Source organism: Danio aesculapii, chromosome 18, assembly GCF_903798145.1.
Source record: "Danio aesculapii chromosome 18, fDanAes4.1, whole genome shotgun sequence".
NCBI lineage: Eukaryota > Metazoa > Chordata > Actinopteri > Cypriniformes > Danionidae > Danio > Danio aesculapii.
Genome location: NC_079452.1, coordinates 42,925,751 through 42,945,325, shown reverse-complemented (window position 1 = coordinate 42,945,325; position 19,575 = coordinate 42,925,751). Strand labels below are relative to the sequence as shown.

The following is a 19,575-nucleotide window of genomic DNA, read 5'->3' as shown; positions in this document are numbered from 1 at the left end:
CAAAACATCTTAGCACAGTACATTGGTAGTTTTTAAATGTTAAATTTGACATTGTAAAGACTACACATTTAAGCAGGATTCAAAGTAGGATTGGAATAGTTCACCCAAAATTGAAAATTCTGTCAATAATTACTCAACTCATGTTGTCCCAACACATCCCCCCCCCAACCCACACACAACCCCAAGAGCATCATTCATCTTCAAAACACAAATTACAGTATTTGAGATGAAATCTGAGAGCTTTCTGATCCACACAAGAAAGCAATGGTCCCAACGCAGTTCAGAAAGGTACTAAAAACATCCTCAAAGCATGTGTCTTGAGTGGTTCAATCAGAATATTATAAAGGCACAAGAATAATTTGTGTGCATATAAAACAAAAATAATAACTTTCAAGACTTCACCCTTAGCTGATGAATAATAATAATACATATTTGGCATGCTGTCTCGGGAGAGAGCCCTGAGCTCAAATGATGCTCGAGCCCAGGGCTACCTCCCGATTGAAGGGTGCGAGAGAAGGTGGGCCTCAGGTTGATCTCAAGAATTTCTCTGCTTATAAATGACAAATTATGGATTATTATGGAAATATACTGCTGACTAGAGATCGTTTATAGTGCCATTTGGTTTGGTCAATTCGCCTGTGTCGCATGTCTTTGGACTGCTGGAGGAAACCGGAGAACCCAGACGAAATCCACGCTAGCATGTTCATTCACTCATTCATTTTCTTTTCGGCTTAGTCCCTTTATTAATCTGGAGTCGCCACAGTGGAATGAACCGCCAACTTATCCAGCATATGTTTTACGCAGCGATGCCCTTTCAGCTGCAACCCATCACTGGGAAACATCCATACACTCTCATTCACACACATACACTATGGACAATTTTAGCTTACCCAATTTACCTGTACCACATGTTTTTGGACTTGTGGGGGAAACCGGAGGACACCCTCGTGAACACAGGGAGAACATGCAAACTACACACAGAAACGCAACTGCCGAAGCTCGAACCAATGACCTTCTTGCTGTGAGGCAATGTTGCTACCTACTGCGCCACCGTGCTGCCCCTACGCAAGCTTGTAAACATGTAAACCTCACACAGAAACGTCAGCTGGCCAGTGATGTTCTTGCTGTGAGGCAACAGTGCTAACCACTGGGCCACCGTGCTGAAAGGAGGAGTAGAGGTGGAAGGGGGGATTCTTCAAAACAAAGCTACTGAGGTAAGAAATTCTAGTTGTTTATGGTGAGTTAAGAATTGACTGATTGGTGGATCGTGTATTAGCTAATGCTGGAGCAGCTGTGTTCAATCATAAGCACACGCTCCTCTCGAAATTAGTTTATAAATAAACCAAACTTATTCAACAGTTTCTCTTCCTCAGTGTCAGTATAGGGCGCATGTTCACAAGCACTGTGCACTGATGTATACCTTGGATGACTACATGCAACTTCCTCTGTTTGAAACAAAGCACAGACATCTGAGTGTGACACATAAAGAGCACAGCGCTATTGTGAACCTGCACCCTATACTGACACTGAGGAGAAGAAATTCTAAATAGTTTTTTTTTTTATGTTCGCACAAAAGTATTCCTGTAGCTCGATAATATTCTATTTGAACCACTGAAAGTATATGATGTATTTTGAGGATGCCATTTTTCTGGACGTTGAACAAGTCGGTACCATTGCTGTCTAATAGGATGAGGGAGCTTTAATAACTTTAAATTTCTTCATTTGCATTCCGAAGATGAACAAAGGTCTCTGGGGTTTGGAACGACATGAGGGTGAGTAATAAACAACATAAATTGATAGGAAACTAAAACCTGCAACCTGCCTAGTCGGATATAAAATTGCTGCTTAGTTTTACAGTTATTAGGTTTTGCCATGAAATCATTGGTCATCGAAGCCTACCTGTTTTGGACCACAGAGAGGTTTTGGAGCAAAGGCAGCCAATATGATTCCAGATAATCAAGAGTAGGTATGAGATTGTCATCCAGGTAGAGGTCCCTCAAAAGGACGTGGTTCTGCAGGGCAGGCAGCTGTGCCAGAACAGCAAAAACATCTTTTCTGTTCCAACAATGAACACTCTCCAATGAGCTGAGATGGGTGGAAACTCAAGCCTCACCACGAATAAACACGACTAACATCCACACATTAACCATAACAGATAGCAATAATTCAATTAAAAAATGGCGCCTGTCTTAAGGACTTGTGGGTTTTAGTATATGAGTTTCATGTAATGAACACTGACAAGTTACGCATTTCCTGGACACTAGGACGAACGTTTGTTTCTATACAAATTCTAAACGAACATCTATGATTTCACTAGGCATAATTAGAATAACAACATAAAACAGTTCTCAATCACCGTAATGGAAAATTCCGATTACACTATAAAATCCTGATATTCCTGTGGATAAACAGTCATGATCTCATCTTGTTTGTGTCTTTGCTAGTGTAAGATTTACCTCAGTCAGACTGTTTCCTCTGAGGTCCAGTGTGTTAAGAAGAGCGCAATTCTCTAAACCCTCAACGTGGCTTAGGTAATTGTACGAACAGTCCAGATGCAGAAGGGTGTAAATTTCCTTCAAACCTCTGGTGCTGAGCAGCTGGTTATGGTCCACTGACAATTGCAGAAGCATTTTCAGGGCTCCTAAACCACCTAAGAAAGCAAAGATATATCATTCAGTCAGTGGCCGTGCAGAAGTGTATGAAGGTAATTTTAGGCTGTGGTGACAATATCTAATACCTGCCAGAGGGTAATTTAATATAAAAATGCAGCACTGGCAGGACATCATCAAACACTTGCAGCAAATACCTTTAAACTGTTTTTATTCTCTTCTTTATGATACATTTATTCATATTTATTCAATATGGGCCCATTTTCTTAGAAATGAGAAGCATCTAGATATATTTTAAGGAGCAGAACGAGGGCAAAAGGCCATTTGAATACCTAAAACAGGAACAATGGTGCCCTCTACTGGACAATGACAACAATCAACACTGAATGCTTATTCTGTGCATTAGATTTGCCTTACACATTGTGTAAAATGTTAAGTCAATCATAGCTTCTAGTTGAAATACCCACTGATGAGAGAGATGTTGTTGTGTGAGAGCTGAAGAGTTTGCAGATTTTCAGCTTCATCAAGACCGTGGATGTTCATCAGCTGGTTCCTGCCCAGGAGGAGGATCTGAAGGTTGGCCAGACCTCCACAGTCCACATGGGTAATTGAGTTCTCCTTAATATAAAAAAGAAATAATGAGCTATACAGATACACATTAATGTTCAAATAAAACGTATCACAGCCTCCATAAAATAGTAAAATGATCATTTAAAACAAATCCCCCTTTATCCATAACCTGTTTTTTTCTGTTAAACATACACAGAAAATAAGAGACATTTTGAATAATGATGGAAAATGTTAGCTTTTGAAAACCATAATAGGGGCAAATTACTACAGAAGTCTATATAACATTCTATATCTTCTTCGATAACCTTCAAATATCTTCTACTCAATCAGAACAAGTGGAGAATGAGTCAATGATGACATAATTTTTATTTGGTGAACTATCCCTCAGAGAAATGTATTAAGCTTCCAGTAAATAATTTTGAAAACTAATTCTAACATTTAAATATTCAACTTTTACTTTTATTTAGAATACATACAACCGATGCTTTAAATAGGTCAAAAAGACAGTAACAGATGCCTTAAATTGATCAAATGTATCATTTAAATAATTTGTATAATTCATCAGAGAAAACATTAAAAAAATAATGGACTACAGTCTTGACAAAAATAAAAAGCTTATATTTTTAACAATGATAATAAGAAATTTTAAGCAGCAATTCTTCAGCAGCAAATTAAGCATGATATCTGAGATCCTGTGACTGAAGACTGAGGTAAGCATGATAAAGATTCAGCTTTGTCTTACATTAGTAAATAACATTTTAAAATAATAAAATAGAAACAATGCAATTTAAATTGTGAAAATATTTAACTAAACCATATATTAGTACAATTTGTATTACATTATGATCAAATAAATGAGGCCTTGGAACACTACACTTAAAAAATAACGTTTGCTGCTACTTATTTAAATTCTAACTACTTATTTAAAATGAGTTGAAACAACACATTTTTAAGCTTTTTTGGGACAACTTAATTGTCTTATGTTCAATTCACTTAAATTTATAAAAACTATTAAGTTAACTAAATCAGTCTGTGTTCATGAGGACTGTGTGGAACCCAGAACATTTACAAATATGTTTATTTTGAGCAATACTGTATAGTCTATAGCAGGGGTGCCCAAAGTTTTTCCTATAAAGGGCCAAAAATCAAACTCTATTGAGGGCTGTGGGCCGAATATATACAGTAGCAAACCGCATTACAATAAATTTGCCAAGGGGAATTTGCTAATTCATTCGATATTAATTAAAAAAAAAAAAAAATAGAAAATGTTGCTTTTAATCATATTAACTAATCAAGTATATTTTTTAATATTTTATAATGAACTTGTTACTGTAAAAACATAATCCAATTTATAACACAATGGAGTTCAATACTGAATACACTAGTCAAGTTTTTCCTGCCTTAAAAACAAAAGGTTGTTAAATTCGAAATGATGATCTCTGTTTGAAGAATTCGCACCAATCCTCGCCATCATTCTCACTCTCTTTTCAGATGGGACGGTGGGCCAAATCAAAGGTTACCATGGCCCTACTTTGGGTGTCTCTGCTCTATAGAATGGAAATATTTTTGCAAGGTTCAAAATAATGTACATAATAATACATCACTGGACAGTTTGTTCTCACTTACTTGAACATCAATGTATCTGATTTGAGTGCAATGGTTTAATCCATCCAAAGATGTAAGTCCGCAACGCCTAAGAGACAAAGTCTGCAGTTTTTGACACTGAGACAGTGTGGACAAGCTGCAGCCCGGCAGGTCTTCCAGCATCACTGTTGTAACCTGTTTTGTTCACCACACAATGACAATGGTTATTACATTATATTACAATAAACATACAACATATGTCAGTCTCTCAATTTTTTACCTGTTTGAGAGAGTTCCAAGCCCCTGTTTTAAGTATAGCATCCTCAGACAGAGGAGGTAAACTGGGTCCCCTTTTTCTTGCTTTTCTCTTTTTGGATTGATCCTTCCTTTTATTCTGCATTGACAGTTTGGGCCATGGAGTGCAGCTCATCATCCAGGCCAGCCGCTTCTGCTCTGTGCTGTCAGGAAGACATACTGAAACCGATTCTTGGCTTTCTACTTTAAATTTCTTAATCTCCCTTTCTGTAGTATTTCGATATAAGCTACTTTCCATTTCAGTTGATTTTGCATTCAAATCAGAAGCAGGCATTATCAAGTCTGTGTTTATGCTCTTAGCATGATCTGAAACACTTGGAAAACCAACTGGACTAATGGAAAGGTTATTGGAAAGACCTTGATGTGCATTTATGTCGGAGTGTGTAGAGGTTTTGGTCATTTTTCTTGATTGTTCAGGCTTTTCATTGCTTTCAACTTCAGTTTCTTCTCCACAGCTCTTTATTCTCTCTTTATAACTGTTTATCTGAGCCTTTGTGTAATCTAATGCGTTTATGCTTTGGGATATATCCTGTTTGTCTATTGTGCTTATGTCATCCTCTGATGTCTTATCCAGTATTTTAACTCTTTCATAATTTTCTCCTGTTCCTTTTGCATTGAGCACATTGTCTTTGTTTTCTGTTTGCACAATAAGCACATTGATTTTGTTCGTTCCGTCTCTTTCCTTCTCTATTTTACATTGATCCTCCACCTGAAGGTCCTGTTTAGCTTCTGTTCTCTCCTTTTCTTTATTGGTTTTGTCTACATCCATGTCCTGTCTTCTGCAATCATCATTAACAGTTGTAATGTTATTCTTCTCCTCCTTCTTAATTCTCTCCCTCCTCATCTCATCTTCCTTTTTCAGCTGTTCAACATTTTGTTCTTTCTCCAGACGATGGCGCTCTTGTTCTTTTGCTCTTTCATAATCTGCTCTCCGCCTCTCTGACTCCTCTCTCTGAATGCGCTCTTCCTCCTCAATCCTCTTTTTTTCTTCCTGTCTCTCCTTCTTCAGCTTCTCCAATTCTCTCTTCTCCTGCTCACGTTTTTTCTCCTCCTCTCTCTTTCTGCTCAGCTCTATTTTGCTCCAGCGACGAACTAACGTTCCTCTGAGAGCCGCTTGGAGTTTTGTGGCTGCTCTGCAATAAAGCTTCTGTGTTCTCCTTCTCTCCTCTTCCTGAGCCTCCTCAAAAGCCTGTCTCTCCTCCTTCATCTGCTCCTCCAGTTTCTGTATTAAAGTCTGAAATTAAATGTAGCGTAAGATTTTAAGTGGTAAACATAAATATATGATTTTAGTCAAACTTTTTAATGTATAAAATTTATGGTTTTACTTTTTAATGTATAAAAATGTCATTTATATATTATATATGACTGTCAGTATTCATTCATTAATTTTGCTTTCGGCTTAGTCCCTTATTTATCAGGGGTCACCACAGTGGAATGAACCGCCAACTATTCTGGTGTATGTTTTGCACAGCGGATACCCTTCCAGCTGCAACCCAGTTCTGGGAAACACCCATACTGTACACTCTCACATTCACACACACTCATTCACTACGGACAATTTTGTTTACCAATTCACTTATAGCACATGTCTTTGGACTGTGGGGAAACCGGAGCACCCGAAGGAAACCCACACGAACACGGGGAGAACATTCAAACTCCACACAGAAACGTCAACTGGCCCAGATGGGACTTGAACCAGCGACCCTCTTGCTGTGAAGCGACAGTGCTAACAACTGAGCCATGCAAAGTTGCTCTCAAGCATTAAATCAATAAAAAAATACACTTTTTCTCTGAAAATTGTATTCTGTCTTGGTTTTGTTCTGAATTTTAATAAAATTTAAATACTTGAATTTAATAATACAATTTTACCATTATTTAAAAAAGGCACACACTAAAACGTAATTTGGTGTAACAATAATTTATATTCAATCTTGACCAGTATATTTAGAGCAAGGATAATTTGAAGGCATATTAAAGGGATAGTTCACGCAAATATAAATTCTGTCATCATTTACTCATCTTCCATTTGTTCCAAAACCTCTTTGAGCTGCTTTTCTCTGTTGAACACAGGGACAAATAAAGATATGCTGAAGAACGCTGGTGGCATGGTGGCTCAGTGGTTAGCCCTGTCACCTCACAGACAAAAGGTCGCTGGCTGGAAGAGTCCCTGCTGGGCCAGCTGGCATTTCGGTGTGGAGTTTGCATGTTCTAGTGTGTGTGGGTGTGTGAATGAGTGTGTATGGGTGTTTTCCAATACTGGGTTGAAGCTGGAAGGGCATCCGCAGGCGGTTCATTCGGCTGTGGCGACCTCTGAAATAGAGACTAAGCTGAAGGAAAATGAATGAATGAATGAATGAATGAATGAATGAAGAACACTAGGGAAGAAAAACAGGCATTGACTTCCATAGAATTTTTTTTCTGAAAATGTTCCTCACCATTTCCTCACCCTCAAGTGTTTCAAAACTCTTATGTCTTTATTCTTTTGAACAGCCAACAAGATATTCTGAGAAATGTTGGAAAAAAGCAGCCATATACATTTTTGTTTTTTAATATTTCCTAAATGATGTTCAACAGAGCAAGGAAATTTTCACAGTATGTCTGATAATATTTTTTTCTTCTAGAGAAAGTCTTATTTGTTTTATTTTGGCTAGAATAAAAGCTGTTTTAAATTTTTTTAAATCCATTTTAAGGTCAAAATTATTAGCCCCTTTATGCTTTTTTTTCGATAGTCTACAGAACAAACCATCGTTGTACAATAACTTTCCTAATTACTCTAACCTGCCCAGTTAACCTAATTAACCTAGTTAAGCCTTTAATTATCACTTTAAGCTGTATAAAAGTGTCTTGAAAAATAACTAGTAAAATATTATTTACTGTCATCATGATAAAGGTAAAATAAATCAGTTATAAGAGATGAGTTATAAAAACTATTATGTTTAGAAATGTGTCAAAAAAATATTGTCTCTGTTAAACAAAAATTGGGAAAAAAATAAACAGGGGGGCTAATAATTCAGGTGGGCTATTAATTCTGACTTCAACTGTACATCCATAATATGAACAAAAATACTATGGAAGTCAAGGGAAGTCAACATTCTTCAGTATATCTTTCTTTTTGTTCAACAGAAGGAAGAAACTCAAATGGGTTTGGAACAAATGGGGGAGACTAAATGATTACAGTTTTTCACAGTTGGATGAACTACCTCCTTTTCTAAAAAAGAAAAAATCTTTAAAAAATTTGACTTTAAGACCTCTGTGAAACCCTGTATGTAAAACTATTTATTAAAAGAACATCTTCAATATTTGTCATATGTAAACCCACCTGCTGCTTATCCAGCTCCGCTTGAAGATCTTCTGCGTGATAAACCTTTCCTCCATCATTTTGAAACTGTTGTTTTCATACAGAATTTCAGTTGTTATTAATATTTTCCTCTTATTTTAGGAATATATCTACATATATATTATAAGTGTCTAAAACAGGGGTGTCCAAACTCAGTCCTGGAGGGCCGGTGTCCTACATAGTTTAGCTTCAACTTGCTTCAACACACCTGCCAGGAAGTTTCTAGTATACCTAGTAAAGCTCCGGTCACACTGCACTTTTCTCCCCATAGACTTCCATTCAAATGGACACAAATGCGTCAGACCGGAAATGCAAGCTCGTGTGACAAGTTTTGCAGTTTGCTGCGTTGCAATGTTCAAGCTTGGTGAACTCTGACCTGCAAAATTGCATCATTTGACTGCATGAGACCAACTGATGATCAAAACATGACCTGTCTGGAGAGAAATTGAATACATGGACCAATCGCTCGCTTTTTTAAATGTCTAATCATCTTATTTAATCCCGCCCCTTTTGCAGCGCCGTACAACAGAATTTCGCAAGCTCAAACTCTAGTGTGACTGCGCCATTAGAGCTTGATTAGCAGGTCCTGGTGTGTCTGATTAGGGTTAGAGCCAAACTCTCCAGGAAACTGGCACTCCAGGACCGAGTTTGGACAACCCTGGTATAAAAAGTCTTACCTTCCCTATCTTCTTCAGCTCCTCCTCAAACTTCATTAGTCTTTTCCTCCTCCGTTCTTCTTCTTCTCTTTCTGAGTTCAAATGTAGCTCTCTTTCTACCACCTGTGCTGCTAGTTTCTGCTCCTCTTCCTCATTTAGTCTTTTCTCTAATTCTCTCCACTCAAGACTAAGTTGCAATTCACTCTCAGTGGTAATATCACATGCAGTTATATCTAAAAACAGAGTAGAGATATGATTGTCTGTACATAAAATAATTTTAAAACAATCTACGAAAAGTCTCTGCATAGAGGCGCATACTAAACAAATCGTTATAGAGAATGTACCTTCCATGCATGACGTATTTGTAATCTCCTGCTGGGATTTCTGTGGCTCGACATCCCTTAGAAGTCCAAATTGTAATTCGGAGATTACCTTACAAAAGAAAAGTATATAAATGTATGCATTTTTACTATAAACATATTCATTCTCTAACAAAATGGGGCCTGTGCAAAACATCCATCTAAGGGGTTGATGTCTGTGCATGTCTGAAAGCAATAAGGTTACTTTCTGAGAATCTACAGCCTAAATTCATATTGACTGAACACAAACAAAGCTGGGATATATAATAGCTCATTTGCTAGTGTGAGGGACAAACTGAATTAAAGGTTAAGTTAGGGACAAAACACAGACACTCCTCCTTTCCTCTGAGGACTCAGATGGGAAAATAATCCCATTTCAATTTAACCACAAACAAATAACCATGACTCACTCTCTCTTTCCAATTGATGGGGTCGTCTATGAAATCTGAAGCTGGTTTAGTTGCAGTATTATTACTGTGATTAAGATGACACAGTTCCTGGCTTGAAAAGTCTATACATAAACCAAAAAAAAAACAACAACAAGATAATGCCTCAAGTATATGTCTTAAATGTGATGTTTTAATTCAGACTCTCAAGGTGTTCTCTATTAAGAATGCATACTCACCCTTTTCTTCAACATCTTCAAGGATTAAATGTTCAAAAGCATTGATCTGATTTCTTGAAGCTTCAATATACATGAGCACTGAGTCAGGCAGCTCACCTTCAACAGGCAGCTTTTATAAACACAGGAGATTTTCGTCAGTTTGCAATGACATTTACAAAGTACTGGCAACACTTTACAATACTGGCTTATTTTTAGGCATTAGTTAATGTGTTAAGTAACATAAACAATGTATTTGGGTCATTCCATGTCAACTATAAATTTCCAAGCATTCAAATTTGAGATTTTCTTAATATTTGAGAAAGGACAAACAAGCAGGGATGACTACCAAAATATTATTAATCTACTATTTCCACAACTTTTTGTTTGTTTGTTTTTGTTAGGTCATATTAACTGATGGGGTGGCACGGTGGTGCAGTTGGTAGCACTGTCACCTCACAGCAAGAAGGTCGCTAGTTCGAGCCTCATCTGGGCCAGTTGGAGTTTCTGTGTGAAATCTGCATGTTCTCCCCGTGTTAGCGTGGGTTTCCTCTGGGTGCTTCGGTGTATGTGTGTGAATGAGTGTATAGATGTTTCCAAGTGATCGGGTTGCAGCTGGAAGGGCATCCACTGTGTAAAACATATGCTGGATAAGTTGGTGGTTCATTCCGCTGTGGCGACCCCTGATTAGTAAAGGGACTAAGCCAAAAGAAAATGAATGAATGAATGAATGAACGTTAACTAATGTTATAAACTGTCAACAAATGAAATCATATACTGTAAAATTTAACTGTAATACTACAACATTTTGATTTTGGAACTGCCTGGATTAAAAATCATCTCTTCATAATTCCATAGAAGTTATGTATATTTTAATATTTTTTTATTTTAATTGTGCATTTTGTTTTTACCTCACAACAGTTTAAATATAAAGAATTTTCCCTTATTAAATAAACAGAATAGCACATTTTAGTCAGCAAATAAATAACAATTTTCATTAACAAGTGAGTTTGAGTCGTTTAAAGGTCGACTGAATATAAAATAAATAGATTAAATAAACAAAATGGCCACTTACATTACTATTTAAACCAGTAAAGCTGTCGTCGTCAGACTCTATATCGTTTTCAGAGGGGTTTAGGTTTAATTTCATCAGCTCCTCGTCAATTGCTTGTTCGATATCATCCATTTCTTTTACTGAGGCGCGGATCAAGAATCAACAAACCACCTGGAGAAACGAACAGTAATTGTTTGTTACAACAGACGTGCACATTTGCAACTGAAGAAACTTTATCAGTGTCTTGACGACAGCATAAGTAAAAAATATAATAATGACGATATACAAGCACCCCATAAGTATATAAAACACATACCGCTTTCATCTGTCTTTATTGGATACAAAGTACCGGCCCTGTGTTTTCCTGCTCACCTCACGCTGTACTTTCGCGTCCTCCGCAGTTGCTATGGAAATACAGTACAGAAGTACAGAGCCTCGTGAAGGACAAACGTAAAGAAGAGCACTTCTTACAGAGGTGCTAATATTTTCGGACAATTCGTAGTTCCAAAACGATACAACCAATAAAGGGTTGAATTATCATGTAAATACTTTCTTTAAAAATAACAACAGCTGATTGAGTCAGCTCTGCAAAGTCATTTTATCATAGATTAGCAGATCCCAGCACACTTTATTTTTGTATTTGCGCCCCCTACTGGAAACATAGTTCATTACAGTGGCCTAATAGATGCAATAAAAGTGTGCTGCGAATTGGTCTTTGGCTGAAGTCAGAACTTTCCAGTAAAAGTCGTTTCCGTCATTTTAGGCAATTCACATTTATTCATGCACAAAAGTCTATTTTTAGAATAAAACTGCTTTTCGTTAGCTATTGAATGCTATAATAACAGTGTGTGATGTTGTCATGATTGTGTTTTAGATTAGGACTGCTGGAGTTTCAGCTTGATGTTGATTGACATTGCAGACTACAGTAGGGCTCCAAATGACGCCATTGGCTCAAGGTCATACCAACTCTGTGGTTTCATTTCACATAGTTACAGTGGAGGTGAACACACATGTTTCATCTCATTATAGTCTATTGCAAATTGGAAAATTGTAATTATGGCATCAAGATGGCGAAGTACATTTTATACTTTGATTAGATTTTTGTTTAGTTCTACAAAATGATTAATAAATCAATGCATTAGTGTAATTTTCAGTTGATAATTTGTTTAATTTTCACATATTCTACCACAACTGCACAAAAAAATCAAATACTTTGGAGATGCAAAGTACTGTGGTTTGAGATTGTAATTCAATTGCAACAAATTTATCATCAATAACGATGCTTCATCATCCATTGCACTTGACGTGTTTTTTGTTTTTTAGGAACATGTCAAAGAAAACCTTTTTTCCCATTTGTAATTATGACTCTGTCATAGGGCTGCACAATATATCATTTCAGCATCGATATTGCAATGTACACACAATAGTCACATCACAAGATATGCAATGTTGAGTCTGAATTATAGTTGACCAGGAGCTAAACTGTATATAATTACTGTATTTTACTTTTTTTTTATTTATATGATTAATGCAAAAAATGGTTTTCTCACTTACAATTTTTATCTTATTTCTAGTCCAAATATCTACATTCCAAAAGCGAAAACAAGATTATTTTACTTACCCCATTGACAGATAATTGAGCCTGTTTTGAGGAAAAACTATTAATTTTGACCTATTTCATCTGAAGAAGTTGAAAACGAATCTATTTTTACTTGATCTGAGAATTTATAGATATTTGAACTAGAAATGAGACAAAGCAAAGTAAAGCATGTTTTGCATTGTGATTATGCAAATTCAGTTTCTGTACCTGAATACTGTCACATGGTCGCCCACTGAAGCTAAGCAGGGCTGCGCCCGGTCAGTATCTGGATGGGAGACCACATAGGAACGCTAGGTTGCTGCTGGAAGTAGTGTTAGTGAGGCCAGCATTGGGGGTTCAACCTACAGTCTGTGTGGGTCCTAACGCCCCAGTATAGTGATGGGGACTGCACTGCTCAATCTACACTGCTCAGTGAGTGCCGTCTTTCAGATGACATGTTAAACTGAGGTCCTGACCATCTGTGGTCGTCAGAAATGTCAGGATGTCCTTTGAAAAAGAGTTAATCCCTGGCATCCTGGCCAAATTTGCCCACTGGTCTCTGTCCATCATGGCCTTCTAACCATCCCTATATCATAATTGGCTTTATCACTCAGCCTCCTCTCCACCAATCAGCTAGTGTGTGGCATGCGGTCTGGTGCAATATGGATGCTGCACACTAGTGGTAGATGAGGAAATTCCCCTCAACGTGTAATAGTGCTTTGAGTGTCCAGAAAAGCGCTACATATATGTAAGGAATTATTATAAAGACCCTCATTTATTGCTATTTAATTTTGTGGAACTGTATTCATATGGCAATATTTATCGCAAAAAAATAAAACATTGCAATATCAGATTTTTTCAATATCGTGCAGCTCTACTCTGTGGTAGCATTTAAATGTGTTTTGCTTTTTTTAATATGAAAAAATATGATCTTTATGACATGACTTGAACACACCTTATGATACAAAGTCTGGTATTAAATTGCAATTTAGTATTTTGTGCTACTTCAAGGCTTGAAGTTTCCAATCTCTGCATACATCAGGAGAAAACTGATTCCACAAGGAATTGACATTAATCATTTGCTGTAGCAGAATCATTTCTCATCGCTCAACAGCAATTATCTGGGCTTCAGTTGATAATGTGTGCTTTTATTGCGAAGATTAACAGCTTTTATTGACGAGTTGCTCATTGCAAAATGTCATGACAGATTGTGATTTTTATTTACGTTTAATCAGTCTGCCGTGCTGTTGTTTTATCCAGAGCATTCAAATACAGTGTATATGTTATGACAAATAGTGATCTGATGCTTTGAAGTCAAACCAACTGTCCGTGTTTCATCAGATCCCGAAGATGCATTCACAAAGTTTAATTGCTCAAAAAGGCCCCATCAGCAAACCTTGTCCGCTTCAATTAGCGGAAAGTGGTGTCGACCCCTTTGTTAGTGGGCAAGGTGTCCGGAGCTTTTGTCTGAGAGCATGGAACCCAGACAGGGACTAGACAGGCAGTGGCTGCAGATTTACACTGCAGATTAGGGCAGTCAAAGCCTGCACAGCTCTGGGCAGGGCTCAAGTTTGGATAGGGTCCCTGTGTTTATACTGTAAAGGGTTTTCTGTTACTGGTCTGTTGCCATTATCTGGTCACTGCTCTTCAAGCTGATTGTTTCCATTCGTTCTTTCAGAGAGGGTGAGAGAAAGAACTTGAATAAATGGCAGTTTTATTTCTGGGCTGCTGTCTGTGGCTGATTCTTCCTATAGCCTGCTTTAATATAACAAAAATTATTAGTCAAAAGTTAGATGTCATGTGTTGATCTAAGACCTCTAGTTTGTTACAACAGGATCTCTAGACACAAGAATGAAGGAATTAGAATGAAGTCAGTAGTAATATATGCTCTTTCGATTCCTAACTAAAACAGTAACATAACAAAATTACAATAAAATGTTTTTTTTTTAATTCCTTTTGCATGTTACTTGTACGCCAGAAAGTGAAAACTATAAATGACTTTGTATCGTAATGTAGTAATTATAGTGGCTTGAGAAAGCCAACATACTGTTATAGTACATAAACTTCTTATTCTTCTTCCATCTTTTTTGGAGACTAATTTCTATATGCATCTCCTTCTAGACCGTTCAGCTACAGAAATCAAATTAACTCCAAACCTCCAAAAGGATCTGACTCGGATTGTTATATCGTTTCCAACTGATCCAACTTTCGGTTTTCCGAAAACTGACCAGAAAAATTCAGAAAAGTCTCATTGACTTAACATTGGACCAAACTTTGTGACTAAATAACTTTGCGCCAGACTGTCATACAGACTTAAGGTTGGGCTCATTTAACTCAGACTACCAATCTGCCAATCACTGATGACGTTTCAGTTAAAGCCACACCCTAGCAACCCCTTACAGCACCTAGCAACCCCTTACAGCAAATGTCTAGCAAATTACTTCGATTGTAAAAAACTGCCATTGACTTTACATTGGACATACAAATTCATACTAGCAACATACTAATCCATACTAGAATCACACTAACAACATACCAATCTATACTAGAAATATATTAATCCATACTAGAAATATACTAACAAACATACTAACATACTAATTATACTAGAAACTTACTAACAAACATACTAACATACTAATTCTACTATAAACATACTAACAAACATATTAACATACTAATCATTCTAGAAACATATTAACAATATACCAATCCACACTCGAAACATTCTAACAAACAGGGCAGCACGGTGGAGCAGTGGGTAGCACAATCGCCTCACAGCAAGAAGAACGCTGGTTCGAGTCCTGGCTGGGCTGCTTGGCATTTCTGTGTGGAGTTTGCATGTTCTTCTATGTTGGCGTGGGTTTCCTCCGGGTGCTCCGGTTTCCTCCACAGTCCAAAGACATGTGCTATAGGTGAATTTGGTAAGCTAAATTGGTTGTAGTGAATGTGTGTGAATGCAAGTGTTTGGTTGCAGCTGGAAGGGCATCCCCTGTGTAAAACATATGCTGGATAAATTGGCGGTTCATTCTGTGGTGACCCCTGATGAATAAAAGGAATAAGCCGAAAAGAAAATGAATAAATGAATACTAACAAACATACTAATCAGAAACAGTAACAATTTACCCATCCATACAACAAACATACTAACAAACATACTAATCATACTAACAACATGCTAGTTTATACTAGAAACATGCAAGAAACACGCTAATCCATACTAAAAACCTGCTAACATATTGTAGTTAACTATCTATGCCAGCTGTTTCAAACTTCTTAAAAACTTGAGGTTTTCTCAAGCCACCATAAAGTTTGTCTACGAACTTTACTTTTAATAAAAAACCTTCCTAAGCATTGCTTGGATAAACTGAAAAATTAACTCCTATAGTGGAATTAAGGAAATTTCAAATACTAAACCTTGACTAAATTTAAGTCTCAACATTTTTTCCCAATTTATTTTCAGTGACTAGCATTTTCATTTCTGTATGAAATTAAAATTTAATATTTTTTGATATAAAAAGCCAAGCTTTTTTCTGGTTTAGCACAAGTTCATTCAAGTATGACACTGTCTGTATGGGTTTGATTCCTTAAAGGATTCCCAAACCTTTGATTAGATTACCACATGACTATGTTGAACCCAATGACACAGAACAATTTTCCTGAGAAAGAAGACTTTTTGGACCACGTTGAAATTAATCCCCTCTTTGTCAACCATCTTCAAGAGCTTGTGAAGGCACCACTGTCCACTTCAATTCCCACATTAATTCCATTATCCAGAAACACAGACAGTTACGATATGACAAAAGTGAACTGGACAGAGAGAGATGAAGATAAAGGGAGATAGAGGAGAGAGTATTATCCACCTTTTTTCCATCAGGATAAAAGTAACTACAGCATGGGTGGGTTTCAGCAATGCTATGTGGAAAGTGTCAGAAAACATTAAATGCCTATTCACTCAGTGGTCTTATGAAAAGCCTCCTACTGTCCAGTGATTCCTGGACACCCATTCAGTTGTGGACTCTTTTAAAGTTTTTTTTGTAAGAATGTGATTTCACATGGCTTTTACTTAATCTTTATCTCAAAACAAGTGCAATTGATTTGTCATGGACATTAGCACTTTATCGGCAAGAAAAAAGTCACCTTGTGAAAATATATTTTCTAAATGATACATAAATAAATCTTTGACTCAAAATATTTTCCCCAAGCAACCACAGGAACCAACAAACTGAAAATAGCCATCTGGTATTGCTGTAAAAAAAATGAATAGAGTAAAACTTGTGACAGCAGCACAGCATCGTGTTACTTGTCACATGGTGTAGTTAAAACATTAACAATTTAACAGGTAGGCCAAACAACCTGCCATCTGTGACTGACTGGTTTGTTATCATCACATGCGGAAACATTTCCAAAATAATGCCCAGGAGCCATTGGAAGATGTATAATGCATGTGTTTGCATGCATAATGCATGACACCTGTGCAATGATAATTCGCTATTTTAAATTGTGTTCTACTAACCTATTATAGCTTTATATTTCATCTAATGACGTCATGGATTGAATCTTATCATGACTGGAAACTTCTCCTGTTGCTCATCACAATGTACTGAGTGCAATATAACATCACAGTGAAGTTCCAGGAACATCTGACATTCTGTTCCCCTCCAACTATCAGCAGAATTGAAACTCATTATATACCCTATTTGGAGAATGCTGGATCGAACACACATGGTTTTGTCACAATCAGTATGTAAGTGCACTTTAGAATGTCCACTATGGTTTCAGACACCACTACAACTGATTGCTCCCTCAAATAGAGCACTGTTTAAGGATGTAAGGGGCAATTTCGGGTACAGTCTTAGGATACAGAGCTGAAATTTGGTAGGCGTACCTATAAAGTATGAGTCAAACACACCTGGTCTGGTATCTCTAGCTCCACTGTGTGCCAATCTGGAAAAAGGACAGAAGGGTGAACAGGAGTGACATAATTAGGATAGGGATAAAACTAATGTGCCACCACATCCCAAGTGTAATTATGACTTCTGCACTGCTGCAAACTCACATGGAAGTTGACACTGATTGGTGGAGGTCTAGGTTGTATTGTTCTTCATAATGGTACCTGTCATTATTCTGGATGATACTACTTGTAAATAAAAAGTAAATATGCAGCATTTGTTTATTTGTGAGTTTGTTTTCATCTATGTATGATTATGTGACAGGAATATATGCTTCAAAATGTCAACTAGTGAGCATGGGTGATCGATCCCTTCAAGACACTAATTTGCATGCAATGCCACGCTTGTCACCGTTATAGCGCCATCCTATGGCAAGGCAGCATTCTACTTTGTGAGCATCCTCAAGTTCATAGTAGAGTTTTTGTCATTTTGTTTAAGAGTTTAAAAATGAAAATTTGAATTAAAATCTACATTTCTTTGATAGCTGTTTATGGGAATTATTTGTATTATAGTACAAGTGTACAAAACCATGTTTTTGGCACACTGACTATTGGTATAACCTGCACCACAAATACCATGGTTAGTTGGTGCAGTGAAACCACTCAATTTCCATGATTTAACTACAATAACAGGGTTTGATTTGGTTTCACTTGTGGTAAAACTATTATTAATATTGGAAATCGTTTATAAAGGGGTTTTATGTAATCTTTCTCCACCAAGTGATATAAATTATTTTCTTCAAAAAATCAAATATCACAAATACATTGAATGTGTAACTAGTGCACGATATAAACAACACGTTTGTTTTAAGACAAATTGCTCATGGATTATAACCAAGGACAATTGACTCTTTTTGTTTCTTTATTGCGCCACCGGAGTGCAATTTGCATACATTAATTCACCGAGTAGTAGCCGCGCTTTTCCGTCAAATGTCATGTTTCTAGGATTTACAGTGTTGTGTACAGTAAGACAATACAAAATAATAACATAATAATCCAGACAAAACCCCATTGTTCCCAGCACGTCGTTATTAGACCCACAGCATAGTCACGTTCGTGTAGTATCTGTGAATTCAGCCATTTTATCATTTATCAAAGCTGATGTAAGATTTCCAAGCACGAGGTTACAATACAATGCCGGTGCGCCCCGAAAAGCCAGCTTGTGGGCGCTCAGTAGTGGGCTGTACCACTCTGTTCCATTTAATGGGGGGAATTTAAATTGAAAATAAGGTATTAGACATCAAAAACACACTATACGCCAGAATGCTAAATAATATTGCCACATTATTTGACCTATTTAAAGGTATTATGTTAATAGCCAACATAAGACACGCCTAGTTCAGCTCTTCAAGGAACTCAAATTAGTTTTCCCGACAATCTCGCGTGGGTCGGACGAAAGAGACAGCAGAGCATCTGCGCCTCCTGCATCACATTTACATCAGATTTTATATGAGCCGTACATGCATCTCTAAACCATCGAATATAAACCGTCTTCAAGTCGAACAACCAGTTTTGAAACCATAATCCATTTCCTTTTCATTCGTAATAAGGTAAGACGATTTTATTTTCTATTCCACTGTGCTGATTTAACATACAGTGTGATGGCAGAACGGCTGCGCAATCAGATGCAGTGTGTATGATGAAACCTCGCACATGGGTGACATAGTAAATTTGGGCGGGGGGGTCAAATTAAGTTCTTTACAAATGTGCAAGCTGTTTTAATCATAATATCAATATTAGCTTTTTAAATGAGCGCAATAACCTATTTTTAATCTGTAAAATAAACCTCCTAAATTATATTTACATAGAGTAATCGTAATTTCATTATATATTCATATTTAAACACAGGCCTACGCTAAAGACAAATTATTTATTACGTTATTTTTTTTCTTCTTTGCGCCTATATATTTTATGACATTATTTAACAATCCCTTTATATGCTTCTTTTCTGCAATGAGCC

The 19,575-nt window shown here is 36.9% G+C and overlaps 2 protein-coding genes across 2 annotated transcripts in view; one reads left to right on the top strand and one right to left on the bottom strand.

Annotated features, from left to right (window-relative positions):
* The window catches only part of lrriq1 (leucine-rich repeats and IQ motif containing 1), a 49,638-nt gene extending 38,256 nt beyond the window's left edge, over positions 1–11,382 (bottom strand). Inside the window, 13 exon segments of the mRNA XM_056478494.1 lie at positions 1,900–2,027; positions 2,457–2,650; positions 3,077–3,227; positions 4,806–4,958; positions 5,044–6,312; positions 8,398–8,463; positions 9,093–9,304; positions 9,416–9,503; positions 9,841–9,941; positions 10,056–10,164; positions 11,107–11,229; positions 11,231–11,349; positions 11,352–11,382. Of these exon segments, the coding sequence (XP_056334469.1) occupies positions 1,900–2,027; positions 2,457–2,650; positions 3,077–3,227; positions 4,806–4,958; positions 5,044–6,312; positions 8,398–8,463; positions 9,093–9,304; positions 9,416–9,503; positions 9,841–9,941; positions 10,056–10,164; positions 11,107–11,229; positions 11,231–11,349; positions 11,352–11,382 (2,744 nt within the window).
* A 7,681-nt stretch (positions 11,383–19,063) lies between these two features.
* The window catches only part of slc6a15 (solute carrier family 6 member 15), a 30,074-nt gene continuing 29,562 nt past the window's right edge, over positions 19,064–19,575 (top strand). The window contains 1 exon segment of the mRNA XM_056478036.1: positions 19,064–19,165. The gene's annotated coding sequence lies outside the window, so the exon portion shown is untranslated.